Source organism: Nomascus leucogenys, chromosome 4, assembly GCF_006542625.1.
Source record: "Nomascus leucogenys isolate Asia chromosome 4, Asia_NLE_v1, whole genome shotgun sequence".
Classification (NCBI taxonomy): Eukaryota; Metazoa; Chordata; class Mammalia; order Primates; family Hylobatidae; genus Nomascus; species Nomascus leucogenys.
The window spans coordinates 145987454-146005465 of NC_044384.1; the positions used below are offsets into that span (position 1 = coordinate 145987454).

The window sequence follows — 18012 nt, forward strand, 5'->3', positions numbered from 1 at the left end:
AGCGCGTTTGTGAGTCACCAAGGAGTGAGTCTTGGCAGCTCCTTATAAGATGCCTCACTCTCAGCCAGTATGGAGTAAATGGCTGTAAACATTATATCACACATTTAGCTCTTGAAAGCTCTTTATGATCAGTTGGATCCACTCATCTTTCCACATCCCTGTCAACTAATGTTGGCCTCCATTTGTGGTTTTCTTTGCACATAAATAAGAATGAATCCATTTCATTCCAGCTGTTTGAGATCAGATCACATGTATATATTTTCCCTGCATACGTCAATATTAAATTACCCCAAACCTCTGAACAGTACAGTAGTCCTATGACACTGGTTTTAAAAATCCCTTAGTATCTTGTTCCTACTTCCTGAACTAATACCATTTGACCACACCCCTTGATAATCACAGTTCTTTATAAAACTTAATAATTAAAAGGGACATGAACTTGTATTTAATTTAAAGTGCTATCACATTATTTTTTACCTAACTTACCCGAATATATATGTAAAACTTCAACATGGGCAGTAACTAAATGAAATTATCCTCGATAGTTTTTGTTCAACTTACTTTTATAACTTAATGTTTTGTTATTAAATAGCATTATTTTGGTTACTAGATTATTTTAATCTTAATATGTTCTTGAGTACCTCTCAGTCTCAAGCTTTCCAATGTATTTAATTATTGAATTTGAGATCATTATAGATTCACATGTAGTTAAAAGAAATTATACAAATAGTTTCCGTGTACTCTATACCAGTTTCTCAAATGGAAAGCACCAGCAAAACTGTGGTTCAATAATTACACAACCGAATATTGAAGTATTATGGTCAAGATAGGGAGTGTTTCCAATCACGAGCATTTCTAGGGCAACTGCAGAGAAGAACAATTGTTAGGTCAGATAGCAGTTACATGTTTCATTTTTAAAGGAAATATCAAACTTCCCCAGAAGTTTTCTGTTTTCTACAGAAAATGGCTGTATCACTTTATATTTCCACCATCAGTGTAAGAGCAATCAATCAATTTTCTCCACATTCTAGCCAGCATGTGATGTTGTCATTATTTATTTTTATTTCAGCCATTCTGAAAGGCTGAAATATCATGTATGGTATTTTTCTGTGGTTTTAATTCACATTCCTCCAATGCCTGTTGATGTAGAGTGAATATTCAGGTGCTTATTTGCCATCTGGATGTCCTTTAGGTCACGTGACTGTTATGCTTGTTGCCTGTCTTCTAGTTGGATTGTTTCTTTTGCTGTTCAGCCTTGAGAGTTCATTGTATATTCTAGATACTTGTCTTTTGTCGGATACTTGGCTTGCAAATGTGGTCGCCCAGTCTGCAGCATACACTTTTATTCTCTTAATAGGGTCTTTTGCCGCCAAAGCTTTTAATTTTTATGAAATCCAGTTTATTAACTTTTCTTTTTCCGGGTTGTAATTTTGTTGTCTAGAATAGTAACTCTGTCTAGCCCTAGACTTAGGAGACTTTCTCCTATTTTTTTCCTAAGAGTCTAATTGCTTTACATTTTATATTTGTAATCCTAGACTTAGGTCTAGGCGCTTTTACTATTTCCTATGGACATCAAATTGATCCATCATAATTTGTGGATTTATTCTATGCAGTTGCTTTTGAATCTGTTGAAAATAAGTTGGAGATAATTGTTTAGATTTATTTCTGGGTTCTTTGCTCTGATCCATTGACATATGGGTTCATTTCTTTGCCAATCTGCCGATACCAAATAGTCTTAATTGTTGTAGATATAAAATAAGTCTTGAAATCAGGTGAACTATTTTTCCTACTTTATTCTTCTCTCGCAATACGTTTGAGCTATTCTATTTTTTTTTTTTTTTGCCTTCCCATATAAAGTTTAGAAAGATCTTGCTGTATCTCCAAAAATTCTGGCTGGGATTTTGATACAAATTGTGTAAAATCTGTGTATGAATTTGGAAGTAACCTATATCTTTACACTATTGAGTCTTCCATTTTATTAACATGGTATATCTCTCCATTTATTTAGCATTTCTTTGAATTTTTTCTCCAGTGTTGTGTACTTTTCTGTATACACTGTTGGGCATATCTTACTGTATTTATACAGAAGCTTTTCCTTTTTTGAGCTACTGTGATTGATGTATTTCAGATTTTGATGTCAACGTGTTCATTGCTAGTATGTAGAACTACAATAGATTTTTGTATGTTCATTGTGTGCCTTGCACATTGGATGATACCAGTTACTCTAGCTCTACAAATTTTCTTGTAGATTCCTTGGCATTTTCTATAAAGATCATCATGCCATCTTCAAATAGTGGTAATTTTATTTATGCCTTTCTGACCTGTATGCATATATTTTCTTTTCTTGTATTATTGTATTTGTAGGATTTTCCAGCATAGTATTGAATAAGAATGTTCAAAGCAGAAATTCCTTGACTTGTTCCCAGTGTTACCCAGAAGTACTCAGTTTTTAACCACTAAGTAAAATGTTGTCTTTAGGCTTTTTTTTTTTTGGTAGAGATATTATTTGTCAAGTTCGAGAAGATTCCTTCCAATCATATTTTACTGAACTTTTCTCCTGATTCAATGATTATTATTGTCAAATGATTTTTTCTACTTAGATTACTATGTTCTTGTGGTTTTACTTTGTTAGCCCGTTAATATTGCAGATTATATTGATTAATTTTCAAAGATTGGACCTTTCTTACATTCCTCTAATAAGCACCGTTTGATCATCATGTATAATTCTTATCTTGCCTACTTCTATTTTCTCTTACTTGGTTAAGGATTTTTTGCATCTATATGCATGAGAGATACTGTTTTATTTTTTTTTATGTGTTTATCTGGTTTTGATATTAGAGTGTCTCAGTCTACTTAGGCTGCCATAACAAACTACTGTAAGTTACAGGGATTAAGAAATACAAGTTTATTTTTTCACAGTTCTAGAGACTGAAAGTCTGAGATCAGGGTCCCGAATAGTCAATTCCTGCTGAGGGCTCTCTTCCTGACTTGTAGACAGCAGCCTTCCCCTTCCATGCTCACATGGTCTTTTCTCAGTATGTGTCCAGGGAGAAATTATCCTTCTCTTTTCCTATTTTTACCAAATGCTAATCCTATGGGATCAGAGTCCTAATTCTTTAACATCATTTAACTATAATTACCTCTGTAAAACCCCATTTCCAAATCCAGTTATGTTGGGGCTTCAATATATGAACTGGTGGGAGTAGCATAATTCAGCCCATAAGGGTAGTGTCAATGACACAAAATTACTAGAAAAGCATTCCATCCCCTTACACTTTCTGGAAGAGACTGTGTGCTATTACTGTTTATTCTTTAAAGTGTTTACAACTGGTGTTAATTATTTAAACATAGAATTCTCCAGTAGGAACATTTGGATCTGGAAATTTATTTGGGAAAAGTTTTAGTAGCTATAGGGTAATTCACATTATGTATTTTTTCATTGGTTAGTTGTAATAGTTTATTTTTTTGAGTTAGTGACCCATATTGTCTCAGTTGCTAGTTTTACATATGTAGTTTCTGTAGTAACTTCTATTATCTTTTTGATGAATTCTGAGTTCACAGTAATATTTGATGTTTAATGACCAACAGTGACTATTTGTACCTTCTGAAACTCCCAATTAGTCAGTCTTTTTCAATTTTAATGATTTTTTTTCCAAAGAACTGGCTCTCTTTCATTATTTGTTGTTTTTTCTTTCAATTTTATTGATTTCTGTACTTTTGTTGTTTTTTGCTTTCTGTTTGCTTTAGTTTTTTTTTTTTTTTTGTAGTTCTTGCAATGAGAATTTGGATTAGGGATTTGGGAGTTTTTCTTTTCTAAGTTGTGTTTTTATTGCGACTAATTACATTCTCAGCACTGCTTAGCTGCGTCTTACAAAGTTTAATATGTTGTATTTTATAGTTTCACTCAGTTTATCTATATTTTTATTTTCCTTGAGACTTCTTCTTTGATCCCTGGATTATTTAGAAGTGTGTTGTTTATTTTCCACGTAATTAGATATTTTTCTGTCATTTTTATCTTACTGATTTCTAATTTGATTCCACTGTGTGGTCAGAGAACACATGCTATATGATTTCAGTTATTTTAAATGTGTTGAGGTTTGTTTCATGGCCTCGAATATGGTTTATCTTGGTATATGTTCTATGGGCACTTGAAAGAAATGTGTACTCTGTTCTTGTTGGGTAAAGACTTCTGTAAGTATTGATTAAATACTGTTATATAGGGTTGATGAGTTCTGTATTCTCGCTGGTCTTCAGTCACAGAAGAATTTAAACTCACTGTTTTTTTTCCCCCCCTACTTTCTTAAAGCAATGTTTGCTTCACTGACTTGTCTTCTGTATTGTATTTGATAACATATAAACCCCAAAGCAGTGTCTGCTGGTATGACAGTGGTTTCTTTTTCCATTCATCAGTCATTTACTCCTTCATGTGAATGCACTATCTGGAAGTTGTTTGGATTGGCATCCAATGGGGAAAAATGAACAAATGAGTCTCTTCAAGGGGACTGAATTAAAAAATAAAAGCAGACAGCAGATACTGCGGTTTACAAACATGAATACAATTTGAGAGTTGGTGAAGATCCCTGTGAATTGTACCAGATAAGAAAGGTGATAAACCAAAAGACAGGGAGGGAGGAGGGCTCCTAGGAGGGTGAAAGAGGACAGACCAGCCTTCACAGCACAGGAGTTTGTGGATTTTATAACATAAAAAATAAGCTACTTACCAGAATGTGGGTATTCTCAGCATTCTTATGTTGGGAGTCCTATTGTGGATCACAGAGCTGTGTCGGGATTGGTTTGCCCTCTAGACAGCTCACAGCCTATTGCACGGGGCCTTTGCCATCCTGATCATCTCCCTCACTTTTCCTCAGAGCACAGCTTGGAATCCAACTGAAACACAGGTTGTTTCATGAGCAACTCGGTGGTTTTGCAGTACTTTCATATTTGAGTGCACAGATGTTTATACACAGATGCACACGCTTTGCGTGTCATATTTTTTATTAGAAAAAAATTAAAAATAGTGAGTTAGGAAAAATAGATAATGCATGCTGGGCTTAATACCGATGTGATGGGTTGAGAGGTGCAGCAAACCACCATGACACACCTTCACCTAGATAATAAACCTGCACATATAGCACATGTACCCCAGAACTTAAAAATTCAAGTAAAAAAAGAGTTGGCAGTAGATGATTGCCATCCAAAACCAAGGAGCATTTAAGACAATGGCATATTATATAAGTAAGTATTTTCAAGAAGAAATTTTCTCACGTTATTTAAATAAATTCTGATACTTGAAAATGTTTAATTTCAAATACCTACCAACCAAAGCCATGTGTACGGATTATCTAAGTGTTTAATGCCATATTTCAAGTGAATATACCGCTGTTAAAGTTATTCAATGACTTCATCAAATAAGCTTTTTTTGACAAATTCATGCCTTTAACTCTCTTCGTGTCTTGTCTTTTAAATTTAGATTATCGGGATTTCAGCTGCCCTCCTCTATCGTGAGTACAGGATCTATCCTCACTCTGTGGTTCACGACAGACTTCGCTGTGAGTGCCCAAGGTTTCAAAGCATTATACGAAGGTAAGAGATTTGTTGTGTTTTGCACACGCATTCAGTGTCGAAATCATCTAATACATGCTACTCTGGATTAACAATGAAAAACTAGGCTGCTATGTCACAGGTCGTTTCATGGTGTAGACATTTGGCTTCTGTGTAATACATTGGCATTGGATAACACTGTTATAATCGCCAAACTTTCCAGCCCAAAACATGTTCACATTTTTTTCTTATCACTAGAACTTTTCTTGTTTGGGTTTTTTTTCCGTTAACTTGTAGCAAATACGTTTTGAGAAGTTTGACTGTAAACTAATAGCCTTCTTATGCAGTAAAGAGTTCATTTTTAATGCAGAAGAGTTTTATTAAATTTTTGGTTGGACAATTATACTGATAGTGCTTGAGTAAAGGAAATTTCATTAAATGAGCTTTTGTTGTCAAAGCTGAAATTTTTGGGAGAGAAAATTAATTTGCTTTTCCTGTTGTTTGATCATGCGAGGCATAGAGACTTTATTTGTTTTCATGTCTTCAGATTTTGTGCCTAGATACCTTTGGATATTGCTATCATTATTAAAATGGCTTTTGGCAGAAATTTTTTTTAGATGCAGAGATAGAGCTTTGGAAAAGGAAATTATTTCAAGTATTAGGTTTTAAGAAATTGAACTAGTTAATACTTTAAAGGCTGATGTGTGTCTAGTTTTGTTTTGCATGGAGATTTTAAATTGTCTTTTACATGTAATAAAAGAGGTACTGTCTGTAACACAAACTCTGGAGTCTGTAAACTTAAAAAGCAATCTGTGGTTAGAGGTAGAAACCAATTCCTATTTACAACACACACTGTTTACTTGGGCTGTCATTGTCGACTAAGTCACAGATTATATATTCTTACTGGGAGTACTCTGCATTTAGGCAAAAATCATATTTTGTGGGAAGTTAAAATGTACACGTGGTTTGTGCAAATGAGTGGCTGTAGTGAAATTATCAGAAAATAAAAGTGTACAAGTTTCTTTGCAGAGACATAGGAATGGACCAACTTATCCTTTCACTCAAAGTTACGTGTGGAATAATGCTGATAATGGTGTGCAGTTCTGCCTGTGAATGTCATGGAGGCTACTGCGTTTGTACATAAGCCAGAGTCAGTGGCTGGAAAGGGTCTATCACCTTTAAGTACATTACTATGAAGGAATAAGTTAATCTTTGGAAAGCAACAGGCTAATTTAAGATGTATGGATGTTACTAGCTTTCAGTTTTGATTATGTCACTGTACCACTTCATACAAACCCTAAATTGACATCATTTTATTTTTTGCAGAATATTACAAAAGCATCTCTAAAGCAATCCGTACCAGCTATATGCCAAGCATATTTTGTCCTGTTAACATACAATATTTGTTCAGAAAATAGATAATGCTTCCACATTTTAGAAAACTTGGCATTTTTTCTCCCCTCCTGATAAAGTTGATAGTTGAAGACGAGGTCTTGCTAGGTTGCCAAAATTAATGCTGTGAAAATTCCATTGCTGTTGAGAAATTACCATATGAATAATTCTATCAAATATTTCTGGGCTATTGCTGGCTTTACTGGTGGTCATGATGACATAATAAAGATGATAGAGCAAGACTGTCTATGTTGGAAAAATATTTCTATGTTGCTCCAAAAGATGAACTGGAAAACTTCCAAGAAAATGGAAGAGGGCCATAAGTTAAGTTACCTGTATTTATTTTTTAGTGTCGTTATGTAGAGAATGTTTTTGTGATATTTCGATTTGAAATGGTGATATTATAGTCTGATGTTTACAAGTAAAGACAAACCTACCTTTAAAAGAAAACCTGTTAAAAAGGTGCTTTGTTGGCTAAACCAAAATTGTATCTGGTGTTTAGTATCTGTGTGTTTAAAACTATTTATCAGTTAACTTCAAGTTCTCCTGCAAAAATGAGTGTGTATTACTTGGAGGAAAATATCAACTATAAGCTTAAGTGGAAGAGTAAAGATAAGAGAATATAGAGTAGAGGAGAGCTTTTATAGCAATATTTATTGCAAGTACCAAATACTTTACCCGTAAACTTTAGACAACTATTAGTTAGCAAGGCCATGTCATGGGAAAAGGTGAGAATTTATTAAGAGTGCATAAAATAAGCAAATACACCTATTCATACATGTATATATATGTATATAAAGCAGACTCAATGATAATAATTAGAAAAATATCTCAAGTTGATTTAGAATCACAAAATTCTCTTTCTGATACTTCAGATTTCCTCTTTTCCCATTAGCTTTTATTTTGAAGAGACTGCCCAAGGATCCTTTTATTTGACCCATCAAGTAATTTGCATGAGTCAAATAATAGAATAAAATAATGATGTATAATCCAAGACGTATAAAGGCAACTGGATTGAGATATAGAATGAACTTTCATATTATAATAAATTCATTTTCTTTTATTTAACTAAAACATGGAATTTTGGTAGTATTACCAGACTGCTGCATAAATTTTTAATTGAAATTTACTGGCTCGAAAGGAGAAAAATCTTCCAAACTTCTAAGATCTATGTAAACATGCTAACCTTGGGAACAAACATAATCCGGACACCGAACTCAAGTGTTTTCTGGCAGTACTTTGGAGTAGGCATTATTTACATAAACTATTATTCATACATGGAACTCTTAAGCTACATAATGAAAATAGAAACAAAATATTGTAATTAATCTGTTCAGTCACTGAATTTAACTCTGGAAATCCAGTGGGAACACTGATAAATTTTATACTAACATTGATTATTTACAGTATTTGAATTTCTGAATATAGACCTTAGCTAGTCTCAGCAATTAAGTGTATGTATTAACATTAACAAATTTTAACTGCTAAATATAGAATAAAATTGAAGGTACTAACTTAATTCAGTGTTGTAAGATTTTACTTGCCAGTTCTATACCTGGACATTAGTCTTAATTGTGAACCAACAAAGTTGTATAGCTGTCTTTGATGAATTAATAACAGAAACTGTTAGGATTACATATGATTACTATTAAAATTCCTATATGTGCCCAATTTTGAAGTACTATGTCTATAAATTTTATTTCTGTATTGTCTCTTCTTTTATCAAAATCTCAAGTAGTAAAAAATATTATTTTGTTATCAAGCTTACCTATGTTTTAAGAAAAACATCTAGGAGGTAAGAAAATTGACATGAGACAAAGGCTGACAAATATTAGACTTGAGGACTTTGAAGAAAATATACGGACTGGGTGATATACGGTCATCTAAAAATTGTTCCCCAAAGAGCCTCTCTGTCTGATATACTTTATATTTTTTTCCCTTTAGGTTTTAAAAAGGAATTCATCTATTTTATAATGGTTTTCCTTATTAGTAAAAATGTAAGCCAAATGTTGGAAAGGCATGAATCTATTATCAAAACTCTTAGACTCAGAATGTTCATTATTTTGGGTCTAAAGTCTAAATATTAATTTTAATGCATATCTTCATTTACGAATATAATTTCAAATGTTTTGTAAACTATTTGGGAAATTCTTCATATGTGGACTTCAATAATTTAAATATCGGTTATATTTTTAAAATCTGGCTTTTATGAATTATGTACAATAATTTAGATTGAATTTTTAGGTCATTTTGTAAGTAAAATAAGGTTTTTCTGAAGTTAATTGTATTCTTTATGATCCAGTAGCTTTTGGAAAATAGAATTTTTGTACATAATACAACTTTTTTTTTTTTTTTTTTTTTTTGGATAGAAAGCAGCAACTGTGAATCAAAATAGTGATTCTAGTATTTATTAACTAGAATCACTACTTGCTTGGTATAGAACTTTTTTCCATAGCATAAGGCAATTCTATAGATAGGACACAACTTTTCATAACAATTGGCAAAGACTTTATTCATGCCTTTTCTTATTAAATATTCACAGAAATTGTCTAAGTGAAATAAAGTGACCTATTATTATCAGGAAGAGAAAGGGAAGTAGTTAACTACAGTACTTTAGTTTCCGGAGATCCCATTGCTGCTATGGAATGAAAGCAAAATTATCCACATGTCTGTACATCTACAGAAGTTGGAATCCTTACACACTCACTATGTTTCCTCTTGTACTTGTTACGTTTACGTATACACACATATACAAATACACACTCAAAAATGCACATATATGTACACATATGTGCTCATAGACATGGCTGTCCGTACTTACACATGCACAAGTATAAGTGGATACACAGATTTGCTCATTCATTTCTTCTCTGATTTATTTAATCAGCATTCGTGGGGCCTCTTCCAGAGACATAATACTGAGTTAAGTTAAAGGAATACAAAGATGAAGTGAATAGGGCTTATTTTCAGTGACTAGTGAAGGAGAATGAAACAATCGAACATTGGTGTAATTGGTGTGACTCAATAGTCATTTTGGCTTTATAAAACAGGGCAAAAGAGCAAGGGAAAGACCAGGTCTACCTGGGCCATGTAGGAACCATCACAGATTGGATGCTCAGGCCACTACCTGAAGAACGTGTTCTTAAAGCATATGTGCTATATGCCTCCTTTGTGTTAGACCTTGAATAGAAGGTCTCAAGGAAAAGAGATAATAGAAGGATGTTCCTGAGTAAGGAGGAATACCTGCAGAAGCATAGAGAAAAACAGATGCCTGTCTTTGAGAACGCTCAGCAATGTGGTTTACAGGAAGAGGGGATGCAGCAGCCAGGCTGAGTTGATGGAGGCTGAGTTTAGCCGGGAGCCGAGGTGGATGATCCTGAACCTAGGTTCTCTGGGGCTCAGAGAACCTGGAGCTGAGCCCTTCTGCCCTAACTGAAGGTTAGAAAATTGAGTTTACATTGTTTCATCCTTGCAGTAGAAAACTTGCTCAGTGAGATCCTTTACAAAAAAAGCAGACTTACTTTCACTGGACTATGAAATGAAGGATAGCATTTTTGTTTGCATGTGCTTCTATGTGACAATTTATCACATTTTAGCTTTTAAGTGATAGTTGTAATGTCTTAAAATACATGCAGGGAGAAGACAGAAGATGGATTAAATGAATTGTGAATTCCCAGAGCACTTAATGGAAGGCAGTAGATGGCACCTTAATATGCCTACTCTATGGCCATTACTCTTTGTACCCTTGAGAGCAATAACTAACTCTAAGGAAAATTTGAATCTTTGACACTTGGCATATGATAACTGCTCAAAAATATTTTTTGATAACAATCTAAACCACAACTTAATTTTTTCTAGTAGTTCATATTCCCTCAAAACCTGAAAGGAAAACTGCCAGTAAGTATTGGTATTGAAAAATTTGAATTTGATTTTCTCTCTAATGAACACACCCACTCATGCAGAAGTTTCTAAAAAAAATCGCTGAATTGATTTAAAGATAAAGAAATTATATGATCTACAGTATGGATCATCGTTTATGAGTTATAAACTATGCATAAGTGGATCCTCTTAAAAATTTTGCTCAGCATAGGATATCAAATTTAATCCTCACAAACAGAAAATGAGGGATCAGTATTTATTAATCCATTGAACATTTATTTTATGAAAGAAAATGGCCTACACTTTTTTATAGTCCTTGAATTTTCACCGGAGAAAAGTGAATCTGGGCTGCTAGAGAGACCTTTTCTTCAGGTTTCAGGAAGTGATTAAGGATGGGTGGGGCTTTCTGTTACCAGGGTGTCCCTCTGTTGGCTGAGTATGTGTGGCCTTTTCCTCTGACACATCCCTCAAGCAGAATTTTCTTTCCTTGAACACCTATGGATCTGGATTTGGAAAGAGCAGGTAGATGATTACCCTTCAAGCTCAAAACTTTATTTAGAATGTCAGCACTGATTTATTTCTCCCTTGAAGTGATTACCTACACTCCACCTGAATTAAAGCGTGGAGCATGCATGATGCACCTGGCAGGATAGAAATGTTTCCTTTTCAAGAAGGTGCTAGCACGAGAACAGCAGCTGGCTTTCCATTAGCCCACAGTGTAACATTGTTTTAGGTTTATAACAATTATAGAGCTTGAAACAAATACAAAATTTCAATAATTACTTTCCTCTGGGCTAATTAGGTAACTTAGACTGGTAAACCCAGGTATCCTTTATGTAAACACATTCCTTCCTCATTTTATAACAAGTAGGACTAGGGTTTTCAACCTTAGCTATCTCTAGGCTTAGTTGCCAGAAGCTACCGAAATCTCTCCTTTGTCCTCCATTTGCGGGAGTTTTGAACACTAGCTATATTAGAACCACTAATCAATGTTAAATGACATTTGAAAACATTCACTGGGTGAGTTCTAGGGATCTGGGGTATACCATTGCATGTATAGTCAACAATGCTGTCTTGTGCAATTGAATATTTGTTAAAAGGGTAGATCTCATAATAAGTGTTCTTGCTATGATAAAGTAATTTTTTAAAAGAAAAGAATTAGTGCTGTAGGTACCTGAACACTAACATCTTCTAAAAGTAGGAATATAGCAGAGATATAATTGTCTCCTGAAAGTACAACTTTAAGACAATCAAATGATTAGAAGGAGATGAACTGCCCTAAAGAGACAAATTTAGCTAATCTAGCAAGGCTTACATGCTACCTGTAACTTCTAATGTGTCAGATAAAGGAATGAAAGAATTGGTTTGGGCAGCCCCATGAGCCTAGTAAAAGCACAGAGCCCAAGGAGAAGTTGTGTCATTTAGGATCAGCCTCAAGGAAAGGAAAGCTTAGCCAGCTCACAGTTGCACCCTGATGGTTGCAGTCAACTGAGCAACCCTCCCTGGGATGTTTGTGAATGTAGGGTGTTAAGACTGATTATTCTGGTCCACTTTGAGACTATCCGTATTCTGTATATCTAACTTTGTTAATTTGAGGGTCATGAAATGTCTCTTTCCATGAAGCTGTGAAATTATAAGCACAATTTTGTGTGTTTTTCTGGAAAGACTGTTGTATAGGCTTCAAGTTGTCACAAATCTGGTAACTACTGAAAAGATAAAAATGGCTTCTGTTCATTGATGTTATAAGTTCTGTTAACCTGAGGCATCAACTTTTCTTTCATCTGATTGTTGTCAGTTATCTTATGTCTTATTTTTTCTTGTTCTGAATTCCTTGTTTGAGCAGGCATCCTTGCATTACAATTTTGCTTCACATATAGGCTTAGAGTGAATTAAATAAAAATAACAAAACTGCCATATCACTATAGGTATCAATGTAAGTAGTCTAATTCCTACGAGCTGTAATTTATTAACTTTTCGCTTTGTTTTTATATGTTGGTTATATGAACTTAATATACATTTAACCCTGAAAATCTTAGCATCACAAAATCTAGTTTCTGATTCCATTGGAATAGACTGTTACAAATTCATTAAGAGAAATTCCACTTGAGGCTGTATTAGTCCATTCTTGTATTAATATAAAGAAATACCTGACATGGGGTAATTTACAAAGAAAATAGGTGTAATAAGCTCATGGTTCTGCATGCTGGACAGGAACTGTGGCACTGGCATCTGCCCGGCTTCTGATGAGGCCTCAGGAAGCTTCCAATCATGGTGGAAGGCAAAGGAGGAGTGGGCGCAACACATGGCAAAAGCGGAAGCAAGGGGAGGAGTGAGAGGTGCCACATACTTTTCAGTTCAATTTTGGTGAATCTTTTTTCACTGTGTCCAGGAGAGCAACCAAGGGGATGGTGCTAAACTATTCATGAGAAATCCACGTTCCATGATCTACTCACCTCTTACCAGGCCCTACCTCCAATATTGGGGGTTACAATTTCACATGAGGTTTGTACGTTGACAAATATCCGAACTATATCAGAGGCACATTGAGATATTTAGCGGATCATTTGCCTTGGCTACGCAAACACACGCACACATACCCGTAGCTATGTTGCTGTGCACTTTCCATCAAAAATCGTAAGTTCTAGTAGTATTAAAAATAATTCCTTTTAGTCCTATATGTGTTGACCTCAGAAGATGTGCACGGTACATTAAAGTGAAAAAAAAATGTAACATAATTCCATTTCGGTAAACATATAAATAAAAATATTTGCATAGCTATGTGAATGCATATGCAACGTGATTCCATTTTGGTGAAAATATAAAGTACTTGGATAGGTATGTGAATGTCTATATGTAGAAATACATGGTACACATGTATATATGCTTTCATGAGTGTTCAGAAACGTATAGGAGAATATGTGAATTGTGAAAATAAATTATGTTTGAGAAGAATGAAATAACCAGGTGGAAGGATTGCTGTATTTTTCTCCATGTAACTGTTATTTAGCTTATTGCAATGAGCACAGAAAAAATTAAATAATGAACATTATAGAGTTAAGAAATGTCTGATGATAATGTGGGAATGAATATTAAGTGGATCTCTGGCTCTTAATTGGAATTTGAATGAAAAATAGAACCAAGTAATTAAAAGTCCTTTGCTATGTATTTTTTCAAATAGTTAATGAATTCTAAGACCAGCACTGTAGCCTGATTTTTTTTAAATATAAGAAAACAAGGTGCTCTTGTTAGAAATCCACTCACAGAAATAGTTACTTGTCTGAAAGGAATATAGTAAAGGGCAAGTTAACTCCGTAGAAGAGCCCATTTCAGAATCAATTTTCAGTAACAAAATATGTATTAATTACTATTTGTACTTGTTGGTTTTCCTAGTTCATTTTGTGTTGCTGTGTTGCCTGAGACTGGGGAATTTATAAAGGAAAGAGATGTATCTCAGGGTTATGGAAGTTGAGAGGTTGAAGATCAGGTGGCCACAGTTGGTGAGGGCCTTGGGTTTCCTCATAATTGGGTGGAGTGCTATCACATGGTGGACAAGCCAAAGGGGAAGCATGAATGCAAAAGAGGTAGGACACAGGGGCAACCTCACTTTATAAAAATCCGCTGTTTCAATAACTAACCTAGTCCCACTAGAACAAATCTAGTCTGAAGAGAAAGACATTAATTGATCTTACTGACCTAATAAGACCTAATAAGACTCTAAGCCTCCACCTTGCAACCTTATTACATTGACAGTTAAATTTCAACATAAGTTTTGGTGGAGACAAACCATATTCAAACCATTGCAGAGGGGATTCTCAACTCATGAGTTATTCTACTTGCATTTCTTAATATTTTTCATCTTAATCATAATTTTATCTTCTGTACAGACTTCTCTCCCAAGAGTTTTTCTTTATTATTAATTTTTTTCCAGTATACTCTTGTGTCGGGGCAAACTTCTCCACGTTATATGCATATACATTACATTTGATAATATGTAATTTTAGACAAATGAAAAGCAAAAATTGGTCATTATTTTAAATGAACTTCAATAAGCAAAAATGAGAGTGGATGATTAATAGTCTCTGTCTCTCTTTTACAGTAACTAGAAATTAGATGACTTTCTATTTAAACACCATCAAATATTGGCTATATACTATTTGGATGCTAGAAATGCAGAGTGTTAGGGTAAATTAATTTAAAAGTTTACATGTGGATAAGCGCATGAATTCTGAGGTGTGGGTTCCATGCAGTTTCCCAGTCACTATTAGTGTGACCATTGTGCTGGTGACGAAGCGCTTATTACCTCAGTTTGTTTTGCCTTGTGAAATGAAAAATAAATACTATCTACATTAGAGAGTTGGCATGAGGCTTACAGAATTAGATATCTAAACTGTTTGGTTCAGTATCTGGTATAGAAAACTTTTAATTTCTCCTTCCATTTGGCTTAGATTAGCCTAGAAGATGGCCTCAAAGAATATGAGGTATGGGACTGGGTACAGTGGCTCATGGCCGTAATCCCAGCACTTTGGGAGGCCAAGGCAGGTGGATCACAAGGTCAGGAGTTCGAGACCATCTTCGCCAACATGGTGAAACCCCATCTCTACAAAAAATACAAAAATTAGCTGGGCGTAGTGGTGGGTGCCTATAATCCCAGCTACTTGGGAAGCTGAGGCAGGAGAATCATTTGAACCCAGGAGGCGGAGGTTGCAGTGAGCCGAGATCGTGCCATTACACTCCAGCCTGGGTGAAAGAGCGAGACTCTGTCTCAAAAAAAAAAAATAAATAAATAAAAGTACAGTATTATTTCTTCCAAGTTATATAAGAGCTGTGTCCACCTTCTCCTTCTCTGCTTTTTCTCTTTATCTGCTTTATGTGTTTAAAAAAGTCAAATAATGATGAATCTATACTCTTCTAAGTCAGAGTGCAGAGAACAAATTCACCCCTGCTGAAGTGTTGAGTGGCATGTTCTGAATTTACAATGAGTTGGCAAGTTACATATTTTGGTTAGGGTTACATTTTTATTGTTCTCAAATATCAACTCATGTAGATAGGCATTCTTGCTGTTGTTTTGTTGTTAATTTGTTTTTATTCTAAAATGGCAAGAATATGGGGTGAAAATCACTAAGAAAGGGTAAATTATCTTTTGTTAGAGGCAATTTGAGGAGAAGATGTGACAGAATGACATAGATTTGGATTAAGAGAAAACACTGACATACGTTGACTTAAGACAAAGAAAGCCGAGAACACTGGAAATAAATATGAAGTATTTAAATTTCGCATTAAAATTTCATAAATAAATCAAATTCATTTCCATTTTGTAGATAAATTTTAAAAATCTCCCATTTGAATGTCATTTCGTAAAATACAGGTATAGTGCATTAAATATAATTGATCTATAGCCATATGTAGATGCTAAACTTTAAAAAAGGTTTCAGTCTGCTAGCCAATAAATTCAATGCCAAATGTGCACCCAAATGACAAAGTGATACAAATATTTTTGTCTTCAGAGTTCTTAAATCAGTCTACAAAGAATTCACAGTTCATTCCCCTTTGTGAATTTGAATGCAACATGCAAATTTATGATTTCTGATGTTTTTGTTACCTAAGGTTGATGGTTTACTGAGTATCAAACAAGCATCTATATTTCTAAATCTAAGTATATTTTTCAAAGGATGTTAGTCTAAAAAGTTTCCCCCTTTATTGTGCATTTTTTTTCTTTAAATGGAGCCAGAAAAATGGCAGTCGATGGCCTCACCTGAACAATAGATACTCTGTTGACCTCTACAAGGTTCATATTCTGAGAGCTGGTCACCTATGGGCTTGTTCTTGGTTTTAACAAAATGAGCTATTGATTTAATTGATCAACATGAAAAGGTGTCATATAGAGTACATTTTCCATTATCAGACATTTCTTATTTTAATTGCTTCTTTCGCTTTTCCTTTGTGCAAATCAGAGTAATATAAATCTAAATAGGAAAAACTTTGTGTCCAAGAATTGATCAGCAGGTTGAGATATAGAAGTAAAATTAAGCTATTAAAAACAGTCAATAATTCATGCAATTATTTGTATTCTCCCAATTCTTTTCTCTAAAACCTGATCATAGAGAATTCTCTCGTAGGTAAAATGCCTCTATTTTGACAGTAGAGGATGATATGCCCTTTCCAGACAGCTTCCCCGTTTGTGTTAAGTAGCTTACTTGAAGACGTTTATTGACACTGGTTCTTTCATAATATAACCTTATATTCTTTCATATCCTCTGAGGAGAGACCAACAACACCATTAAAGAAGGAGGAATGGCCTGGGGCCTGTCAACTCGCAACACTGATTTGTATACATCTGATTAAGCTTTGGTGGTCATTTAAATCAAATATATCTTCGAAGTTTCCATTTTGTTTTTCCAATCAGGCATATATTTTTTTGTAAAACACGCTTTTAAATATTAGAATAATGGAATGGAAAGCTACGTTTGGGGAGGGGAGGAGGGTAAGTGGACAGCTGGTGTGTGGGGACTTTCAGTTTTCTCCTGTGATTTTTGCCGGGTGTAGGAGGATAACAAATGGGAGATTTTGTGCAGGAATAAGATGCTGAACACGTTTCAGATTTGGATGTGTTATCCATCTTAACTCATAAAGATGAGATTTCAACATTCCACATCTGATTTTTCATTTTTAAGACTTTCACACTTGTTCAAAATCTTCCCATATGCCACAATACTGACATGTGTATCAAAATTTATGTATTTACTCAACTGTTTTTAAAGGAATGCTTAGATGCATGAATCATGGAAAAACTACAGCTATTTATGAATATAGTGATAACAAATTTAAATTTGTATGAAGTTCACAAAGGCACTAATTAACTTGTATTTACAATGAATTCCAATATATTTAACACTGAAATTCCTAGAAATTTAAGTAAGGTATCATTTTATTTATATATTTCTATATAAAATTAGCACGAGATATCTGTACTCTGAATTTAAACACTGTAAAAATACAACAGAGTACAATGAAATTTATTATATTACATACAATGTGAACATTTTACAACATACTTTTGATTTAACAACATTTAATTGTTTGAATATTCAGCAACCTAAACAAGATGGCTTTCAGACTGTTAAACAAGAGTCATATTAACAATCGACAGTTTTAAAAAAAGGTTGTTATATGTTTTCATTTCATCCCCTATGTACTGTAGCA

General features: G+C 34.2%; 1 protein-coding gene across 1 annotated transcript in view; it reads left to right on the top strand.

Moving 5' to 3' along the window:
* Window positions 1-18012, top strand: part of CSMD1 (CUB and Sushi multiple domains 1) — a 2090842-nt gene that overhangs the window by 614002 nt on the left and 1458828 nt on the right. The window contains exon 3 of the mRNA XM_003271406.4: window positions 5471-5583. Coding sequence (XP_003271454.2) covers window positions 5471-5583 — 113 coding nt within the window. The remainder of the gene's footprint in view (window positions 1-5470; window positions 5584-18012) is intronic.